At 43.7% G+C, this 20,924-nt stretch overlaps 1 protein-coding gene across 3 annotated transcripts; it reads right to left on the bottom strand.

The window, feature by feature from the left end:
• Positions 1-6,842: 6,842 nt before the first annotated feature.
• LOC121572065 (ubiquilin-4-like) lies at positions 6,843-17,787 on the bottom strand. 3 transcript variants are annotated; one of them, XM_045222021.1, is made up of 12 exons: positions 17,609-17,787; positions 16,300-16,451; positions 15,744-15,898; positions 15,315-15,577; positions 14,299-14,457; positions 13,878-14,100; positions 10,408-10,547; positions 9,433-9,516; positions 9,153-9,268; positions 8,698-8,828; positions 8,522-8,661; positions 8,153-8,387 (listed from the first exon to the last, which is right to left on the bottom strand). In XM_045222021.1, exons 1-12 carry the CDS (start codon positions 17,750-17,752, stop codon positions 8,235-8,237), a joined length of 1,860 nt encoding a protein of 619 aa, XP_045077956.1. In that variant the 5' UTR covers positions 17,753-17,787; the 3' UTR covers positions 8,153-8,234. The 3 variants fall into 3 exon arrangements, with proteins under 3 accessions (XP_045077957.1, XP_045077956.1, XP_045077955.1); XM_045222022.1 differs by lacking the exon at positions 8,698-8,828 and having other exon boundaries at positions 6,843-8,387; positions 8,522-8,631; XM_045222020.1 differs by having other exon boundaries at positions 8,522-8,828.
• Between the last annotated feature and the right edge of the window lie 3,137 nt (positions 17,788-20,924).

A 20,924-nucleotide genomic window follows, 5' to 3' on the forward strand; every position in this document is an offset into this window, starting at 1 on the left:
GTTTTTAGCCCCATCTGTTTTGCAAAATAAATAAATATATATATTATTATTATAATTTTTGCCTGTTTTGCATTTTATTTTGGCATTAATACGTGTCACATATGTTTGCAAACAATGTAAAAATTAGTACAAAATCTTTGAGTTAATAAAGCTGCATACAAACATGGTCTCTTCTTTACTTTCTTGGGTAAGGCAGCTCCAAAATGCAGGTGCTTCAGCCTAGCTCAGTGCCTTCTGTGGTGGTGGGACAGCCAGCAGAAAATACGGAGCATGGGGTTGGTAATGTTCTCTAGTTGCGCCGTGATTGGCTCAGTGTTCTGTCACTCATGGGGACACTACGTCACCGCAAAATCTACGGGGAGAGCTCAAAAATTCAAGCCCCTTGGGTGCTGCCATAGAGTTACATTAGAAGTGCCCATCTAAGAAGGCTCAAGGTCATTAGCCACAGATAAAATTAAGTGAAATCAGGTTATATCTACCGTAGCTTTGATTGGACTGATCATGTCAACATCATACTTTCTAAATCTTAGCTAGCAATCTAGCAGTCATCATCATGAATCAAGTCGACAATCTACTGGCAAATCCTTTTCAATCTTTGTCATATGAAGAGAAATTATATATAAAATGTATCGGTGCTCATCGGCCATAAACATTACACAACAAGTTGGAAATCGCAGATTCAACAATTAGTGGTTTGGAAAGAATCAGTGGCTAACTGCAAGCATGGAAACAAAGAAATCACTAGCCTGCTATTCAGTAGAGTGGGTGTGTGGTCCAAGTCTGGGTTTAAGGCGCTCTTTTCCAAGCTTAAAAGGATAAACATGTTAAGGCTCTCTTTTCCAAGCTTAAAAGGATAAACATTCAACATTGGCTGTGTTGTCAATCCAGCATGACTTCTGCCGCGTTCAAAACAACTGGAAACTCGGAAATCTCAGACTTCAGTGGTTTCAAGACAACTGGGAACCCCGAAAAAAAACAAGCTCCGACTGGGAAAATATGTTTTCAACGGTCATCAAACTTGGAATTCCAAGTCGGGAACTCTGACCTCTTTCTAGAGCTCCGACCTGAAGATCACTGTCTTGAAAGCACCATAAATCCAGAGAATGACAGACTTTGATGACAGAGTTTGATGACAGAATTTGCCCACGTAGGACCGTCGCGCCACCTTCCTGTTCAAGTGAGCACAGCATAACAAGGTGAGTCCAAAAATGTATTGTATGCTGCTGCATAAACAATGTTATATGCCAGGGAGATATGTACACTCTAGCTAAGAAAATAATACTAAGTGTATGTTGTGTAGTAAGCTGTTAGTAGCCCATGTGCCTTACCCTAATAATTTAGTCCCTTTTCCCCTCATAATTTAGCCTACTGTTCTGACTTGGTGGTGCACATGTAGCCTATAGCCTGTTTTAGAGAAATGTCATCATTAAACATATTGTAAGAACTTTCATTTTGTATTTGTATTTATTATGGATCCCCATTAGCTGCTGTCAAGGCAGTAGCTACTCTTCCTGGGGTCCTGCAACATTAAGGCAGTTATACATTTTAAAAACATTACAATACATTCACAACAGATTTCACAACATATTAACTGTGTGGCCTCAGGCCTCTACTCTACTACCACATATCTATAACACAAAATCCATGTGTGTATAGTGCGTATGTTATCGTGTGTTTGTATGCATGTGTCTATGTTTGTGTTGTTTCACAGTCCCCGCTGTTCCATAAGGTGTATTTTTATCTGTTTTTTAAATCTAATTTTACTGCTGGCATGAGTTACTTGATGTGGAATAGAGTTCCATGTAGTCATGGCTCTATGTAGTACTGTGAGCCTCCCATAGTCTGTTCTGGACTTGGGGACTGTGAAGAGACCTCTGGTGGCATGTCTTGTGGGGTATGCATGGGTGTCCGAGCTGTGTTCCAGTAGTTCAAACAGACAGTTCGGTGCATTCAACATGTCAATACCTCTCACAAATACAAGTAGTGATGAAGTCAATTTCTCCTCCACTTTGCTGCCCTGTTCTGAGCCATTTGCAATTTTCCTATATCCCTCTTTGTGGCACCTGACCACACGACTGAACAGTAGTCCAGGTGCGACAAAACTAGGGCCTGTAGGACCTGCCTTGTTGATAGTGCTGTTAAGAAGGCAGAGCAGCGCTTTATTATAGACAGACTTCTCCCCATCCTAGCTACTGTTGTATCAATATGTTTTGACCATGACAGTTTACAATCCAGGGTTACTCCAAGCAGTTTAGTCTCCTCAACTTGCTCAATTTCCACATTATTCATTACAAGATTTCGTTGAGGTTTAGGGTTTAGTGAATGATTTGTTCCAAATAGAATGCTTTTAGTTTTTGAAATATTTAGGACTAACTTATTCCTTGCCACCCATTCTAAAAACTGCAGGCAGCTCTTTGTTAAGTGTTGCTGTCATTTCAGTTGCTGTGGTAGCAGATGTGTATAGTGTTGAGTCATCCGCATACATAGACACACTGGCTTTACTCAAAGCCAGTGGCATGTCGTTAGTAAAGATTGAAAAAAGTAAGGGGCCTAGACAGCTGCCCCGGGGAATTCCTGATTCTACCTGGATTTTGTTGGAGAGGCTTCCATTAAAGAACACCCTCTGTGTTCTGTTAGACAGGCAACTCTTTATCCACAATATAGCAGGGGGTGTAAAGCCATAACACATACGTTTTTCCAGCAACAGACTATGATCGATAATGTCAAAAGCCGCACTGAAGTCTAACAAAACAGCCCCCACAATCTTATCACCAATTTCTCTCAGCCAATCATTAGTCATTTGTGTAAGTGATGTGCTTGTTGAATTCCTTCCCTATAAGCGTGCTGAAAGTCTGTTGTCAATTTGTTTACTGTAAAGTAGCATTGTACCTGGTCAAACACAATTTTTTCCAAAAGTTTACTAAGGGTTGGTAACAGGCTGATTGGTCGGCTATTTGAGACAGTTAAGGGGGCTTTACTATTCTTAGGTGGGGGAATAGCGTTTGCTTCCCTCCAGGCCCGAGGGCACACACTTTCTAGTAGGCTTAAAATGAAGATATGGTAAATATGAGTGGCAATATCATCCGCTATTATCCTCAGTAATTTTCCATCCAAGTTGTCAAACCCATACATTTTTTGTTTCCAAGAACTTGTCCAGTGATTTTTTTGTCGACATTTAGAAAGTTCGCATAGAAAATATATACAACAATTGCCTGCTAGGGTGCCTTTCCATTTAACTACTGTCTCTTGTGTCAATGAAAACAGCTGGATGTAACGGGGAAAAATTTGAGCGGTTGAAGCGTTTACATTATTCATTTAGGTAAACTGCGCATTAATAAATTGGCGACAGCCTGTATGGCCTCCCACCTATCTGTTTCGTCTCAGGTAGCCCGCGAAAGCCAGCATGGATAGAATGCAAGAATTGACTAGTATTTGACATATTCTGAAACTTGCACTCCTGTAGATCTGAAATAATTGGATGGTGAAACTTACCAGCCAACCAGACAAGGAAGGCGAAGCAATTCAGGCATTCTTGAAAGTCAGCACAATCCTTGTACTGCAAATAAATATTATTTTCATAGTTTACATTTTGTATTTAGCAAGTGGTAGGCATTTAAGAATGAATTGTGGAGTCAAGCTTTATAGTTACGCGGGTGACATCACGTGCCCCGCGAAGGCCTACCTTCAAAATGATTCGGCAATCATCATTTATTCGAAAAACACAGTTTCCATCATAATTTGTCGCAATAAAGAAAGTTATATAGAACAAAATTCCACCCCTGTCGAACGGATGAAAATGTTAGCAATCTTCAGAGCATTTTTCCTAAAGGCCTATCTGCCGTTCCATTACACATGTCGTGCCATTGCTTTTGTCGAATAAACCCGGGTCAATGGAAACCTGCCTAGTATTGTTCGGAACCCACTGCCCGCAAGCTGTTAAATTTTCCACACCACACATGGTCCATTGGTTGCTCCCAGAGCCATAGGCTCTACCAAACCCGGCCCATCAAAGCACAGCTCTGCCATACCTGGCCCATCACAGCACAGCTCTGCCAGACCCGGCCCGCCTCAGCACAGCTCTGCCAGACACGGCCCATCACAGCACAGCTCAACCAGACCCGGCCCGCCTCAACTCAGCCCAGCTCTACACAGTACCGACCTCTACCCTAGGGTCTGGAAAAACACTGTTGAGGGTAGTGCACCACATGACGCTGTCCACACCATGTATCATTCACATCAGCCCTCATATGCTGAGAGTTTGGTGCTTCGCCAGCCACACTGCTCTCCACACCACCCTCCTGAATTTCCCCCACAACCTCCCTCCCAGGCTAGTTTTGGTTACCCTCCCTACTCCCATCCCCAGGACAGGCCTGGGACACTCCTGTCCCCCATGGCAGCTCCAACCCTGCAACAGGACCAAGGCCTCCTGTGCACACCCAGAATGGAGCATTGGCAGCCACTCTGGTCCCCTGCAGCAGCTCCACTCCTTTGGCGGGAGCTTCATCCGGGTGGACAGAGCTCTGCCAACACTGCTCTCCCAGTTCTCGCCAGAGCCCCTGCATCCAGCGACTTGAGGGAGGTCTGCTCTGCTCTCACATGGTTGGCATAGGGACCTTGGCAAAGTCTCAGCTCACTCAACAAATAGCTGCAGATGACCCTATGCCTGTTAGCTCTGATGGGAATGAGCTGAATACCGCCTCTGACTTTAAATCTCATAGGGGTCTTGGGCTAATGCACCTAAATGTGCGAAGTATGATTAAAAAAATTGACACAATTGACATTTGGGTACAGGACTCATGTCCTGACATTCTGGTTCTCTTGGAAACATGGTTAGATGGTTCTGACTCTGACAAAGACATTGAAGTAAATTATTGTAGTGTATTTAGATGTGACAGATAACAGAAAGGGGGAGGAGTGGCCATAAATGTAACATCTTATTTCTGTTCCCAATATATTTGAGATCCTGGTTGCAGATGTGTCCATAAATCAGAATACTCATGTATTTATTGCTGGGATTTACCACCCCCCTGCTGCCATGACGGATGCTAGATGCTATTGGTGCTATATCAGCTTTTCTGTCCTCGTAAAATCATTTTAGGGGATTTGAATCTAGATTGGCTCTCCGGCCTCAGATCAATTTAAAAGTATAGGCATTGATTTTAATCTGACTCAATTGATCTGAAAACCCACACAGCTAAATGTGAAAAACCCTGTTAACTCTTCATTAAGTGATTTAATTCTTAATAACCCTCTTAAATATTTGTCTAGTGGGGTATTTGCATATGATCTCAGTGATCATTGTCCCATAGTATGTATTAGAGCAGGGGTACTCAACTCTTACGCTACAAGGTCTGGAGCCTGCTGGTTTTCTGTTCTACCTGATAATTAATTGCACACACCTGTTGTCCCAGGTCTAACTCAGTCCCTGAAAAAAAGAAAAAAAAATGACGTTTCCTCTTCACAATAACAGCATTTACAGTTTACCGGGGCAGCTCTAGCAGGGCAAAAAGTTAACGAACTGACTTGTTGGAAAGGTGGCATCCTATGAAGGTACCAAGTTGAAAGTAACTGAGCTCTTCAGTACGGGCCATTCTACTGCCAATGTTTGTCTATGGAGATTGTATGGCTGTGTGCTTGATTTTATACACCTGTCAGCAACGGGGGTGGCTGAAATAGCCGAATCCACTATTTTGAAGTGGTGTCCACTTCAAGTGTATATGGCTCTGGTTTCTCCTGCTGGGCTACCCTGTATCCAAACATGCTTGCTTAAGCCATGTGTGTGTAGGTAGCTACCTAGTTAAAATATCAACAGTACTATCTCCCGACTGGCGCACTGGTCTAAGGCACTGCATCGCAGTGCTAGCTGTGAGAGATCCTGGTTCGAATATAGGCTCTGTCGTAGCCGGCCGCAACCGGGAGACCAATGGGGCGGCGCACAATTGGCCCAGCGTCGTCCAGGGTAGGGGAGGGAATGGCCGGCAGGGAGGTAGCTCAGTTGGTAGAGCATGATGTTTGCAACGCCAGAGTTGTGGGTTCGATTCCCACGGGGGGCTAGTATGATAAAATAATGTATGTACTAACTGTAAGTCGCTCTGGATAAGAGCGTCTGCTAAATGACGTAAATGTACTGCCACAGCAGCATGACATTTGTTTAACACTTGATTTAGCCTACATCATCATAAATGATTGGCTGATATGCGAAGCAGAAAGACAGAGGTAATTCACAATTAGTAAAAGCGCATGCTAACTAGGAGATGTACATCAATCAACAACATCCATGATCAGCTGATAGCCCAACCTCTTTTCCCAATGTCAGTCATGTCTTTAGGAGGCACTGTAAGTAAATAGCTTGCTTACAATTTGTGATGATTAGTGTGTTGTTGCAGAAATAAATAGGGCTATGCAATTTTTTATTTTTTCCCCAACAACTTTCACTACAGAGGCATTTGGTATGTTATGAATTTCGAGATATGAATGAAAAAAATTATCAAGCGGGGAGGGGGTGTGCCCATTTTTTATTTTGAGCACCTGCCCACTGAAAGGTCTGTGCACTACCCTGACTACAGAGGTGCACTAGACTAGATGACAGTTCCAATGCACAGTCTTCCACTGCAACGTGACAAATCCTCACTTGACAGGTGAAGCATAAGTATGTAGAAGGTAGATACTACAGTAGATGACAGTATAACATCGAGGAGCCTCCAGGCTACCAGGTAAATGCATTATTAATTCAACTTAAATTAAAATGTTTCACTACTTCTGGAATAAGTGATTTATAAGTGGAGTGGACTGCTGAATGGAAGGTGCAGTATAATTATACTCTTCATACTACAAGTCGGGAGGATTGTCACAATTTGAAAGAGGGTTCTTATTGACCAACTTAGTTTTATTTTTTATACAGTACTGTTAAAAGTTAGTTCCAACATGTTGAATTGGGTGATGGATTTTCAACTGAGGCCAACAGACAAAGCACAGCTATGGAAGCCATTGCCAAAGTTACCACAACTACAATGCTAAAATAAAATAAAAGCAAAAAGCTAGAACTTAATTTACAACAACGTATGGTGCCACACCATACCAAAAACGTAAAGCCTTTTTTCATTATATTTTATTCATACATTTTCCAGGAAGAGTTTTGTTTAATGATGAGACAAAACAGATTATCTATAGGTAGATACAACTTACACCTCAAATTAAAATACATAATGAATCAGATTAAAATGAAAAGGATATCTGTCTGTTTTGTCTTTCTGTGTCTTCCTCAGAACCACACCTTTCTTTCTTTATTAACGATTATCATGACATTTCTCAATCTTATCAAAGGTCTCAATCTTGTGGCACCGCCTGTGTGTGAAGTCAATCTACACCACCAACGGCAGACTCGTTTGATTTGACTAGCCAGGGTTTGATGAAATCCATCCATTTGATGGGAGTGGTTGTTGTTAAAGGGGTTTGTTGAAGACAAGAAGGCACAGAAGTCGTGCCTTGAGGGAACAACTCACGGCTGAGAGGAGATTAATATATCCTATCTGGAATGACAATTTTGCAATTTTAGGGAAGTGTGGGGGATCTTTTCTTTTCAGCGCTAGCAATAAATAGAAAGGGTTTTGGACGGTTAAAGTAGTGGAAAGAGGGGGAAGGGATTGGGGCCTGATATCCGTGTGAGATTTACAAAACTTTTTTGTAATTCTCTCTTCCTCCGCTCTCCATATACCCTGCACATCAGGGGTTGGGTCAAAATAGTGGATTGTTCACAAACATCACTGCAGATAGAAATGCAACATATAGACAGGAAACAAATGCGTCATAACAGCTCTATGCAATGCAATGAATACATTTATATCTGCCGCACGCTGAACTCTCCACCTCATTGAATAAACCCCTCAGCTTTATTAGAATTTGTAAGTCGCTCTGGATAAGAGCGTCTGCTAAATGACTTAAATGTAAATGTAAGATGGATGAGAGAATATTGCAGGGTAAAGCATCTCTGTTTAGGAGATATGACAGGAGGCTGCAGTGGATGTTTAGAATGGCACATATCCTGACCGGGTCTCGTCTGTGTCGGTTTGGGATAGTTCACTTCACTTCTTGGTTCTCTGTAGACAGTGTGTGTGTGTGTGTGTGTGTTTATCCCTTGCTACCCGGAGCTGGATAGTGTGTATGCGTGTGTCTGTATCGATGTATGTATCGATGTATGCGTATATACGTAACTGTGTGTGTGAGTGAGTGTGTCTTTATGAGGGCTGAGAGCCCAGCAGTCTCTCGATGGCAGCGTTGACATCTCCTCCTGTAGCGATGAGGGCCTGCAGGTTGGCCTCTCGGTTGATGAAGCCCATAGCGCTCAGCTGCTCCAGCTGCTGCTGGAACTGCACCTCCGGGCTCTGGCTCTGTAGGGGGACCAGTCACAATCAGTCAGTCAGTCACTCAATCAAATCAGTCAACCAACCATTAACTAATCAATCAATCAGTACAATCAAACAGTAAAACAGAACGAGGGAAGACAGGTGTGTGTGGTACGTACCGAGGCATTCCCTCCTGCGAACATTTGGAGCATCTGCTGCATCATCAGCTGCTGGGCGGGGTTTGTCCCGGCGCTCGGCGAAGAGGCAGGGTTCTCTGGAGCCACACCTCCTATGGACAGGGAGGTTGTGGGTATTCCACCTGGTAGACCGCCTGGCAGCCCACCTGGCAGCCCACCTGGTAGACCGCCTGGCAGCCCACCTGGCAGCCCACCTGGTAGACCGCCTGGCAGCCCACCTGGTAGACCGCCTGGCAGCCCACCTGGTAGACCGCCTGGCAGCCCACCTGGTAGACCGCCTGGTGCCAAACTGGGAGACACAAAGGGGTTAGTACAGACAGGGAGAACATATTGCCTAACAGAGGATGTAGGCTACTAGCCAAAGATCTCCAAAAACAACTAATTTCATCACTTTCTCCAGGTCCTGTGTGTGCACGCGTTTTTGTTTGTGTATGTGTGTCAGTGGAGGCTGCTGAGGGGAGGACGGCTCACAATAATGGCTGGAACAGAGCGTTTGTTGTATTTGATACCATTCCACTTATTCCGCTCCAGCCATTACCATGAGCCAAATCTCCCCAATTAAGGTGCCACTAACCTTCTGTGGTGTGGTGTGCATCAGTGTGTGTGTGTGTACCTGGGCATGAGTCCCGGTGCCTCTGTCTGCAGCGTCTGTAGGCCCTGTTGTATCTGAAGGAGAGCCTGCATGGCCCGGGGGTTGGTCATCACAGAGAGAGCCTCTGGGTTCTGCATCTAAACAACATCAGTCACAATCAAACTAACAATGAATCAATTAACATTCTGAAACAATCATCTGTTTAGGGCCCATCCAGTCCAGACTCAATCGATTCATTCAGGTCCTTGAGACAGGTTCAGCTCTCTCTCAGATATAAATGTGTCTGTTAGTGTGTTTGTACCTGCTGCAGGAAGACAGGCAGCTGGCTCCTGAACTGTTCCTGCAGCTGGGGGTTTCCAGCAAACAGGGGGTTATTCATCAACACCTGGAGGGGAAGGGGGGACAGAAGGTGAGAGAGAGAGACAGAAGACCAGCTGCAGCCTAGCCTGCTGTTCCCCAGTGGAGAGGTTGCTCACCATCTTCCTCACATCTGTCTATCTACATGGAGATACAGTCCCGAGAGGTAAAGCACTGCCAGCTGGACCTGTTCTAGATACCTACAGGTAAAGCACTGCCAGCTGGACCTGTTCTAGATACCTACAGGAAAGCACTGCCAGCTGGACCTGTTCTAGATACCTACAGCTAAAGCACTGCCAGCTGGACCTGTTCTAGATACCTACAGGTAAAGCACTGCCAGCTGGACCTGTTCTAGATACCTACAGGTAAAGCACTGCCAGCTGGACCTGTTCTAGATACCTAGTGGTAAAGCACTGCCAGCTGGATCTGTTCAAGATACCTAGAGGTAAAGCACTGCCAGCTGGATCTGTTCTAGATACCTAGAGGTAAAGCACTGCCAGCTGGATCTGTTCTGTACAGCTGCCAAGGAGTCCAGCTTGGCTCTGGGACTGTGTTGATAAAGTGCCTTAGCGATGATCCAGGATCAGTGTTGCCTTTTAGATCACAATGAATACAATTATATGGACGGGGAGGACCTGATCCTAGATTAGCATTCCTACTCTGAGACGCTTCGTGAATATGGGCCCAGATCTGCAATATTGCTCTCATTACAATAAATTACAAACAACCCATTCCAGTGGATCCCCCTGCGTTCAGATTTTTTGTGGCCCAAATGTCACCCTATTCCCTTTAAAGTGCACTACTTTTGACCAGGGCCCTTATGTGTAGTAGTGCACTATAAAGGAAATAGGGTGCCATTTGAGACGCATAAAGTTACTTTATGAACCATGATAACTCCCACTACTCTGCTGCTACAGACCTGGGAGGCCATGTCTGGGTTCTGGGCAAGAGACTGCATCATACTGCGCATGTAGGGAGCAGACAGCATGTTCTGCATCAGCTGGGGGTTCTCTGAGATCTGCTGCATCAGACTCTGCATGCCCGGACTGCTGAACATGCCTGGGACACACACAGAGGGAGGTTGATGGTGGGTGGGTAGGTGCCGTTGTGTGTGTGTGTTTGTGTGTGCGTATGATTACAATCCCCAGCTTGACATACATTGAATTCGGAAAGTATTCAGACCCCTTGACGTTCTCCACATTTTGTTACGTTACAGCCTTATTCTAAAATTGATTAAAAAAAAAAAATAATGCTAATCAATCTATACACAATACCCCATAATGACAAAGTGAAAACAAGTTTAGAAATTTTAGCAAATGTATTCAAATAAAAAAACAGAAATACCATATTTACATAAGTATTCAGACCCTTCGCTATGAGACTCGAAATTGAGCTCAGGTGCATCCTGTTTCCATTGATCATCCTTGAGATGTTTCTACAACTTGATTGGAGTCCACCTGTGGTCAATTAAATTGATTGGACATGATTTGGAAAGGCACACACCTGTATATATAAGTTCTGCAGCATTGACGGTCTCCAAGAACACAGTGGCCTCCATCATTCTTAAATGGAAGTTTGGAACCACCAAGACTCTTCCTAGAGCTGGCCGCCGGCCAAACTGAGCAATCAGGAGAGAAGGGTCTTGGTCAGGGAGGTGACCAAGAACCCGATGTTCACTTTGACAGAGCTCCAGAGTTCCTCTGTGGAGATGGGAGAACCTTCCAGAATGACAACCATCTCTGCAGCACTTCACCAATCAGGCCTTTATGGTAGAGTGGCCAGACGGAAGCCACTCCTCAGTAAAAGGCAAATGACAGCCCGCTTGGAGTTTGCTAAAAGGCACCTAAAGGACTCTCAGACCATGAGAAACAAGATTCTCTGGTCTGATGAAACCAAGATTGAACTCTTTGGCCAGAATGCCAAGCGTCACATCTGGAGGAAACCTGGCACCATCCCTATGGTGAAGCATGGTGGTGGCAGCATCATGCTGTGGGGATGTTTTTCAGCGGCAGTGACTGGGAGACTAGTCAGGATCGACGGAATGATGAACGGAGCAAAGTACAGAGAGATCCTTCATGAAAACCTGCTCCAGAGTGCTCAGGACCTCAGACTGGGGCGTAGGTTCACCTTCCAACAGTACAACAACCCTAAGCACACAGCCAAGACAACGCAGGAGTGGCTTCGGGACAAGACTCAATGTCTTTGAGTGGCCCAGCCAGAGGCCGGACTTGAATCCGATCTAACATCTCTGGAGACCTGAAAATAGCTGTGCAGCGACGCTCCCCATCCAACCTGATAGAGCTTGAGAGGATCTGCAGAGAAGAATGGGAGAAACTCCCCAAATACAGGTGTGCCAATCTTGTAGCGTCATACCAAGAAGACTCGAAGCTGTAATCGCTGCCAAAGGTGATTCAACAAAGTACTGAGTAAAGGGTCTGAATACTTACAGTGGGGAAAAAAAGTATTTAGTCAGCCACCAATTGTGCAAGTTCTCCCACTTAAAAAAGATGAGAGAGGCCTGTAATTTTCATCATAGGTACACGTCAACTATGACAGACAAAATGAGGAAAAAAATCCAGAAAATCACATTGTAGGATTTTTATGAATTTATTTGCAAATTATGGTGGAAAATAAGTATTTGGTCAATAACAAAAGTTTCTCAATACTTTGTTATATACCCTTTGTTAGCAATGACACAGGTCAAAGCGTTTTCTGTAAGTCTTCACAAGGTTTTCACACACTGTTGCTGGTATTTTGGCCCATTCCTCCATGCAGATCTCCTCTAGAGCAGTGATGTTTTGGGGCTGTCGCTGGGCAACACGGACTTTCAACTCCCTCCAAAGATTTTCTATGGGGTTGAGATCTGGAGACTGGCTAGGCCACTCCAGGACCTTGAAATGCTTCTTACGAAGCCACTCCTTCGTTGCCCGGGCGGTGTGTTTGGGATCATTGTCATGCTGAAAGACCCAGCCACGTTTCATCTTCAATGCCCTTGCTGATGGAAGGAGGTTTTCACTCAAAATCTCACGATACATGGCCCCATTCATTCTTTCCTTTACACGGATCAGTCGTCCTGGTCCCTTTGCAGAAAAACAGCCCCAAAGCATGATGTTTCCACCCCCATGCTTCACAGTAGGTATGGTGTTCTTTGGATGCAACTCAGCATTCTTTGTCCTCCAAACACAACAAGTTGAGTTTTTACCAAAAAGTTATATTTTGGTTTCATCTGACCATATGACATTCTCCCAATCCTCTTCTGGATCATCCAAATGCACTCTAGCAAACTTCAGACGGGCCTGGACATGTACTGGCTTAAGCAGGGGGACACGTCTGGCACTGCAGGATTTGAGTCCCTGGCGCCGTAGTGTGTTACTGATGGTAGGCTTTGTTACTTTGGTCCCAGCTCTCTGCAGGTCATTCACTAGGTCCCCCCGTGAGGTTCTGGGATTTTTTCTCACCGTTCTTGTGATCATTTTGACCCCACGGGGTGAGATCTTGCGTGGAGCCCCAGATCGAGGGAGATTATCAGTGGTCTTGTATGTCTTCCATTTCCTAATAATTGCTCCCACAGTTGATTTCTTCAAACCAAGCTGCTTACCTATTGCAGATTCAGTCTTCCCAGCCTGGTGCAGGTCTACAATTTTGTTTCTGGTGTCCTTTGACAGCTCTTTGGTCTTGGCCATAGTGGAGTTTGGAGTGTGACTGTTTGAGGTTGTGGACAGGTGTCTTTTATACTGATAACAAGTTCAAACAGGTGCCATTAATACAGGTAACGAGTGGAGGACAGAGGAGCCTCTTAAAGAAGAAATTACAGGTCTTTGAGAGCCAGATATCTTGCTTGTTTGTAGGTGACCAAATACTTATTTTCCACCATAATTTGCAAATAAATTCATAAAAAATCCTACAATGTGATTTTCTGGAAAAAAAATTCTCAATTTGTCTGTCATAGTTGACATGTACCTATGATGAAAATTACAGGCCTCTCATCTTTTTAAGTGGGAGAACTTGCACAATTGGTGGCTGACTAAATACTTTTTTCCCCCACTGTATGTAAATCTGATATCAGTTTTTTTTATTGAATAATTCTGCAAAAATGTCTACAAACCTGTTTTTGCTTTGTCATTATGGGGTATTGTGTCTAGATTGATGAGGGGGAAAAAACAATTTAATCCATTTTAGAATAATTGAATCCATTTAGAACGTAACAAAATGTGGAAAAAGTCAAGGGGTCTGAATACTTTCAGAATGCACTGTATGTCTGGGTGTCATGGATCTATACGTATGTATTTAGGAATTCACGTCCACATGTGATATTACAGTATGTGAAGCTGCAGTATATCTACTGAATGCTGTCACTTCAACAGGAAGTTAGTCTATGTATTCCCGTACCGTTTCCCAGACTGGCAGAGTTGACGCCCAGAGGGTTGGACACACTGGGGGTGGTGCTGCCAGTGGTAGAGCCTGTGGTGCCCGTTCCCCCTCCACCCTCAGAGGGGTTGGTGGAGCTGGGAGGGCCCCAGGGGTTGGGCAGTGGCTCCCGGTTCTCTGTCCTCGACGGCTGCACCCCCCCGTCAGAGTTGCCCCCCAAGGCTGAGAAAGGGTTGTTTCCAAACTGGGAGAGAGAGAAGTCATTATCAACCTGTTGAATACCAATGGAGTTTCTGTTCAGCACTCTCCATTGGATAGCTTAGAGTTAGTTTCTGAGGCTGAAAAACCTAAATGGGTGAATCCTTAATTTCACTTAATTCAAATTTTAACTTAGTCGTGCATTGATGTCAATTGATTTAAATTAATTGTCCTCAGTGGGTACCTGGTCTCGTGCTGCGCTGAACATGGGTTCCTGGATGTCTGTGTACATCCTGCGCAGGGCGTTGTAGCCCCCCGGGATGCTCTCCAGGTTGCTAAGCGCCCGGTCCTGGTTACGCATCATCTCCTGCATCATGGCAGGGTTCCTGGCCAGCTCCATGGTCTGAGTAGAAGGGAACAGGAAGGGGTTGACAGGAGAGTCTCAGCTAGGCTGGGTTCTGGGGTACAGGGACTCAAGAGGGGTAGGGGTTAGATCCAAACATTATAGGGAGGTTTCCCCAGACACATAAGATTCTCCATTGAGCTTGATTTTTAGTCCATGACTAAGCTTAATCTATGTCTGAGAAACTTCCCCTAAGACCTATTTCTTTATATAACTTAGAACGCAGCTAAATGTAAAGATCAGCCTCTCAAAGCAGTCGACTTCCCACAGTAAAAAATTATGATGAAAAACAGCAGCTGCTACAATATTAGCCAAGCCTAACTTCTGTGTACACTCCAGCCAATCCCAACGTGTCAGTGACCCAGTACACTCCAGCCAATCCCAATGTGTCAGTGACACAGTACACTCCAGCCAATCCCAACGTGTCAGTGACACAGTACACTCCAGCCAATCCCAAACTGTCAGGGACATAGTACACTCCAGCCAATCCCAAACTGTCAGTGACACAGTACACTCCAGCCAATCCCTACCTGTCAGTGACAGAGTACACTCCAGCCAATCCCAACGTGTCAGTGACACAGTACACTCCAGCCAATCCCTACCTGTCAGTGACCCAGTACACTCCAGCCAATCCCAACCTGTCAGTGACACAGTACACTCCAGCCAATCCCAACCTGTCAGTGACACAGTACACTCCAGCCAATCCCAACCTGTAAGTGACAAAGTACACTCCAGCCAATCCCAACCTGTCAGTGACAAAGTACACTCCAGCCAATCCCAACCTGTCAGTTACACAGTACACTCCAGCCAATCCCAACCTGTCAGTGACACAGTACACTCCAGCCAAACCCCCTCACCTGTCTCATAAGCTCGGGGTTGTTGAGCATGTGGGAGATCTCTGGGTTGCGCTCCATCAGCTGCTGCATCTGTGGGTTGGCCACGATCATCTGCCTCATCAGGTCTGGGTTGGACATCATGTTCTGCACCAGGGGGTTCTCCATGATCTGGGACAGCATTTCCGGGTTGGACATCAGCTGGCTCTGCATCTGCTGCTGCAGCTCCATGAAGTTAGCTGAGCCCATGCCCATGCTGCTCAGGCTGGACAGGTCACCGAACCCGGCTAGGAGGGAGGGAGAGGGGCATGGTCAGGAGGCGTGATGGTAATGATCTTGGGAAATTGTTGTTGATTGTCTTTTTCTCTATAAACCTTTTCTCTATAAACCGTGTGTGAGGGGGTGGATATATTAGATTAGAAGTGTGTTTGTATTTAGCTTAGTAAAACTCACTCAGTATGTTGGGGGTCTGTGGGGGTGCCGAGGCAGGGCCTCCAGTGGACCCTACTGTGGAGGACTGGGCTGCAGAACTGGGGCCGGAGGAGCTGCCACTACTGCTGCCCACCTGGGTGGTGCCGGAGGTGGAGAAACTAGCGCCATCTCCTGCCCTGGAGGGACAATGCATTGATCAGTTAAGTTTACATATTCACATTAAAGTTACAATATGTAACTTTTTGGGCGACCCGACCAAATTCACATAGAAATGTCAGTTATAGAGCTGTCGGCTCAAACTAGTAATACTCTGCTGCAAACCCACATGACCGCCCGCTTTAATACGTACTAACCAGCTGCATCACCGAAAGCTATTCACTTCAAGCTGTGGAGTAAGTAAGCATATATGGCCCGAGTCAATCTTAATGCCACTACATATAGCCTATTCACCTATTCAAAAGTTGATCAAGCAATTCCTTTTCCAATTTTCCTTTTCTGCCAAATGTCCGAAGAAGACGACAGTATCCTACTAAAACACAAAATATCAGTTTTGCTCTGAGAAGTTGCATCATCTTACTTGTGTGCCGTCTTTATGACCAGGTGGACTGTCAGGCCGTCCTTGATGCCGTGCTGGTTGAGCGAGTCCCCGTCCTTCAAGATCTTCCCTGCAAAGATCAGAACCAACTGATCCTGCTTGGCTTTGAACCTCCGCGAGATCTCCTCCTTAAACTGGGAAAAGAGAAAGATAGAGAGAGGGGGGATGGAGAGCAAGAGAAAGAGGGGGCAGAAGAAAGTGAGAAATCAAGGAAAAGAAACAAAGAGATGTAGACAAACAATTATCTCAATTAACTGATTTTAATTCTAAAGCCTTGTTTCTGGGTAAATCCTCATTGCTTATCTCTGGGTAAATCCTCATTGCTTATCCTATTATAGGAATCATACTACCTGATTACAAATACCAAATCACTCTTGGTGTTGTACCTCCAGTAACAGTCTACAACTAACTACAAGAACACTACACATATGAGAGCCACATTAAACAGGAGTAAAATAAGCTGTCTGCAATTTAGGTGTTCAGGGTATCAATCAGGACTGGAGTGACAGGACAGGAAGATACATTTACGTCATTTAGCAGACGCTCTTATCCAGAGCGACTTACATAAGTGGCATTAACTGACAGATTCATAACAAATCAGCTTGAATGTAACAGTGGGACTTCAGTATGCAAGAGGTGATTCACATGAACAGCAATCCACAGTCCAGTAACTGATATTCAGAACAATGAGAATTCTTCTTACATTCTGAAGAAGAATAGACTGTTCATAGATTACCTAGGCTAGCACAAAGAAGTTTATGGAGAAACAGCTAAGAAACTAGATAGCTAGCATTTACCTAACAAAATTATTTCAACGTTAGCTAACAATTTACCTAGTTAGCTAACTAACTTAGTTAAAAGCTGATTACAACATGTTTTTTTCCATGACTAACATACAGAAGTCACACGACACATTGCCTTGACTGTGCAGGGAATCAGCTGTCATTTGTTTAGTTAGAAAGCCGGTTAGCTAGTTAGCTAGCTAGGCTACATAAACAACTAAGCAGCTAACAATATGGAGGACTACAGTAGTTGTGAGTCGTTTTATAAGAAAGTTTGAGAATAGTTTTCTAAGTAAATAGCTATAAATATCGCTACACCGGCCAATTCTGAAATGTTAGCTCGATACATGCTTAACTACACACACAGCCTGTCACAGGCTAACCAATGCAAGTGGGCAGGGGCATGATGATTATGATGATGATGATGATAATGTAGTAGTAGTAGTAGCATAGCAGCTAACGTTAGTGACCGCTCGCTAGCAAGCTACGGATTAACAAAATGAACGAACCTGAGTGACAGAGGCATCTTCCGAGATGGCGATTTCTTCCTTATCTTTCGGGGTTTTGACTGTAACCTTAATAATAGTTCCCTCCGAAGAGACCGTTGTATTATTGTTGTTATTAACAGGATCTTCACCGCCGTTGTCCGCCATTTTTACTTCTCCGATAGAATCGATCGGATTTGGCGTCCACTTCCGGGTCAATATAGGTCACCACTTCCTTTCCAAAAAAGTTGCCTCATGATGACAGGTATTTTGAACCAAACAGACCGATTTACATGCCTTCGCTCAGAGACAATAAAGCTGCTGCCTTAGCATTGTCTTCTATGGTAGGCTAGTGAAATATTCCAATGAACAAAATTGAATACATACAGTACCAGTCAAAAGTTTGGACACCTACTCATTCAAGGGTTTTTCTTTATTTTTTACTATTTTCTACATTGTAGAATAATAGTGAAGACATCAAAACTATGAAATAACACATATGGAATCATGTAGTAACCAAAGAAGTGTTAAAGAAATCAAAATATATTATTATTTTATATTTTACATTCTTCAAAGTAGCCACCCTTTGCCTTGATGACAGTTTTGCACACTCTTCGCATTCTCTCAACCAGCTTCACCTGGAATGCTTTTCCAACAGTCTTGAAGGAGTTCCCACATATGCTGAGCACTTGTTGGCTGCTTTTCCTTCACTCTGTGGTCCAACGCATCCCAAACCATCTCAATTGGTTTGAGGTCGGGTGATTGTGGAGGCCAGTTCATCTAATGCAGCACTCCATCACTCTCCTTCTTGGTCAAATAACCCTTACACAGCCTGGAGGTGTGTTTTGGGTCATTGTCCTGTTGAAAAACAAATGATAGTCCCACTAAGCGCAAACCAGATGGGATGGTGTATCGCTGCAGAATGCTGTGGTAGCCATGCTGGTTAAGTGTGCCTTGAATTCTAAGTAAATCACTGACAGTGTCACCAGCAAAGCACCCCCACACCTCCTCCTCCATGCTTCACGGTGGGAATCACACATGCGGAGATCATCCGTTCACCTACTTTGCGTCTCACAAAGACACGGCGGTTGGAACCAAAAATCTCAAATTTGGACTCATCAGACCAAAGGACAGATTTCCACCGGTCTAATGTCCATTGTTCGTGTTTCTTGGTCCAAGTAAGTCTCTTCTTCTTATTGGTGTCCTTTAGTAGTGGTTTCTTTGCAGCAATTCGACCATGAAGGCCTGATTCATGCAGTTTCCTCTGAACAGTTGATGTTGAGATGTGTCTGTTACTTGAACTCTGTGAAGCATTTATTTGGGCTGCAATTCCTGAGGCTGGTAACTCTAATGAACTAATGGCTGGTAACTCTGCAGCAGAGGTAACTCTGGTTCTTCCTTTCCTGTGACGGTCCTCATGAGAGCCAGTTTCATCATAGCGCTTGATGGTTTTTGCGACTGAACTTGAAGAAACTTTTAAAGTTCTTGAAATGTTCCGTATTGACTGACCTTCATGTCTTAAAGTAATGATGGACTGTCATTTCTCTTGCTCATTTGAGCTGTTCTTGCCATAATATGGACTTGGTATTTTACCAAATAGGGCTATGTTCTATCAATTCTATCTATTTTTGTGTTCCAACCTTATTCAAATAAATATTTGTACGTTTTATTTCAATATAATCAATACATAACTGTTATAATATAAACTTTTATTATTGTGTTAATCTCTTCCCACAGCCGCTAACTCAACAAGCTCCCCTGGAGGAGTGCCATGAGTCTAGCAAACAAGAAGACCATGGTGTCTGTAGCCTAACATACAAACCAAGCGTGATTTGGAGTTGCAGTTTGAAAAACCTGTCATATCATGAAATTGCCAACCCATCACTTTTATCTCTTTGATATCCCCACCACCCACCCACCTTGCATAATGAAGCAGTCATAAACAGAACCTTATCTGCATCTTTGGCGTCTGCAACCTTTAGACGTCTGTGCCGTGATTAAATGCTAATACTGAATGGAAGAAATGTGAAATGAAATGGCAGTCATAATTGCTATGTTTGATCCATTGATTCCAGTGGTGGAAAAAGTACCCAATTGTCATACTTGAGTAAAAGTAAAGATACCTTATTAGAAAATGACTCAAGTAAAAGTAAAAGTCACCCAGTAAAATTCTACTTCAGTAAAAGTCTAAAATTATTTGGTTTAAAATATACTTAAGTATCAAAAGCAAATGTAATTGCTAAAATATACTTAAGTATCAAAAGTAGAAGTAAAAGTATAAATCATTTCAAATTTCTTATATTAATCAAACCGGATAGCACCATTTTATTTTTTATTTTTTATGGATAGCCAGGGGCACGCTCCAACACTCAGACATAATTTACAAATGAAGCATATGTGTTTAGTGAGTCCGCCAGATCAGAGGCAGTGTGGATGACCAGGGATGTTCTGTTGATAAGTGTGTGAATTTGACAATTATCCTGTCCTGCTAAGCATTCAAAATGTAACGAGTACTTTTGGGTGTCAAGGAAAAAGAATGGAGTAAAAAGTACAATATTTTCGTAAGGAATGTAGTGAAGTAAAAGTAAAAGTAGTGAAAAATATAAATAGTAAAGTAAAGTACAGATACCCCAAAAAACGACTTAAGTAGGACTTTAAAGTATTTTTACTTAAGTACTTTACACCACTGATTGATTCTGTTACATATATAATAATATAATATATAATATGCCATTTAGCAGACGCTTTTATCCAAAGCGACTTACAGTCATGTGTGCATACATTTTTACGTATGGGTGGTCCCGGGGATCAAACCCACTACCCTGGCGTTACAAGCGCTATGCTCTACCAATTGAGCTACAGAGGACAACATGACACAGTGGTGGTGGCTTTTGATGAAGGGTATGACATTTCTGTCAGTGGAAGATGGCCTATCCCTTAATCAGACCTCACAGACTGTCTGTAGCTGTCTTTAGATGGATGTTTGTGTGTGTTTGTGTGTGTGTGTGTGTGTGTGTGTGTGTGTGTGTGTGTGTGTGTGTGTGTGTGTGAGCGTGTGTGTCTTTAAAAAAGACACTGTATAAATACTGTAATGGAAAACTATGATCAACAGTTTTCAACTTACAGTGTATTTAAAAACAGTATTATGAGGAAGCAGGTGAGCTACATATTACAGATGTATTCTGTATATTACAGAGAGGACAACCAGTTAGACAGAGGGGCCATCCCTCCCTATATGTGTGTCTAACTGTCTATCCATGCCGCCACAGCCCCACATACACTGAAAGAAAAATGTTGGCTTCAGCATGTTGCATTGACTCCAGCAGTACTGCATACCTAT

The sequence above is a fragment of the Coregonus clupeaformis genome, chromosome 8 (genome assembly GCF_020615455.1).
Source record: "Coregonus clupeaformis isolate EN_2021a chromosome 8, ASM2061545v1, whole genome shotgun sequence".
Lineage (NCBI taxonomy): Eukaryota > Metazoa > Chordata > Actinopteri > Salmoniformes > Salmonidae > Coregonus > Coregonus clupeaformis.

Bases quoted from the DNA above. Each gene is read 5' to 3' on its own strand.
- LOC121572065 (XM_045222020.1), bottom strand. From the start codon at position 17,752: ATGGCGGACAACGGCGGTGAAGATCCTGTTAATAACAACAATAATACA. The intron at 16,452-17,608 runs GTTCGTTCATTT...CTCTTTTCCCAG, and splicing joins AAGATGCCTCTGTCACTCAG to TTTAAGGAGGAGATCTCGCG. The intron at 9,517-10,407 runs GTCTGTAGCAGC...CTTCCCCTCCAG, and splicing joins ACCCAGACATGGCCTCCCAG to GTGTTGATGAATAACCCCCT.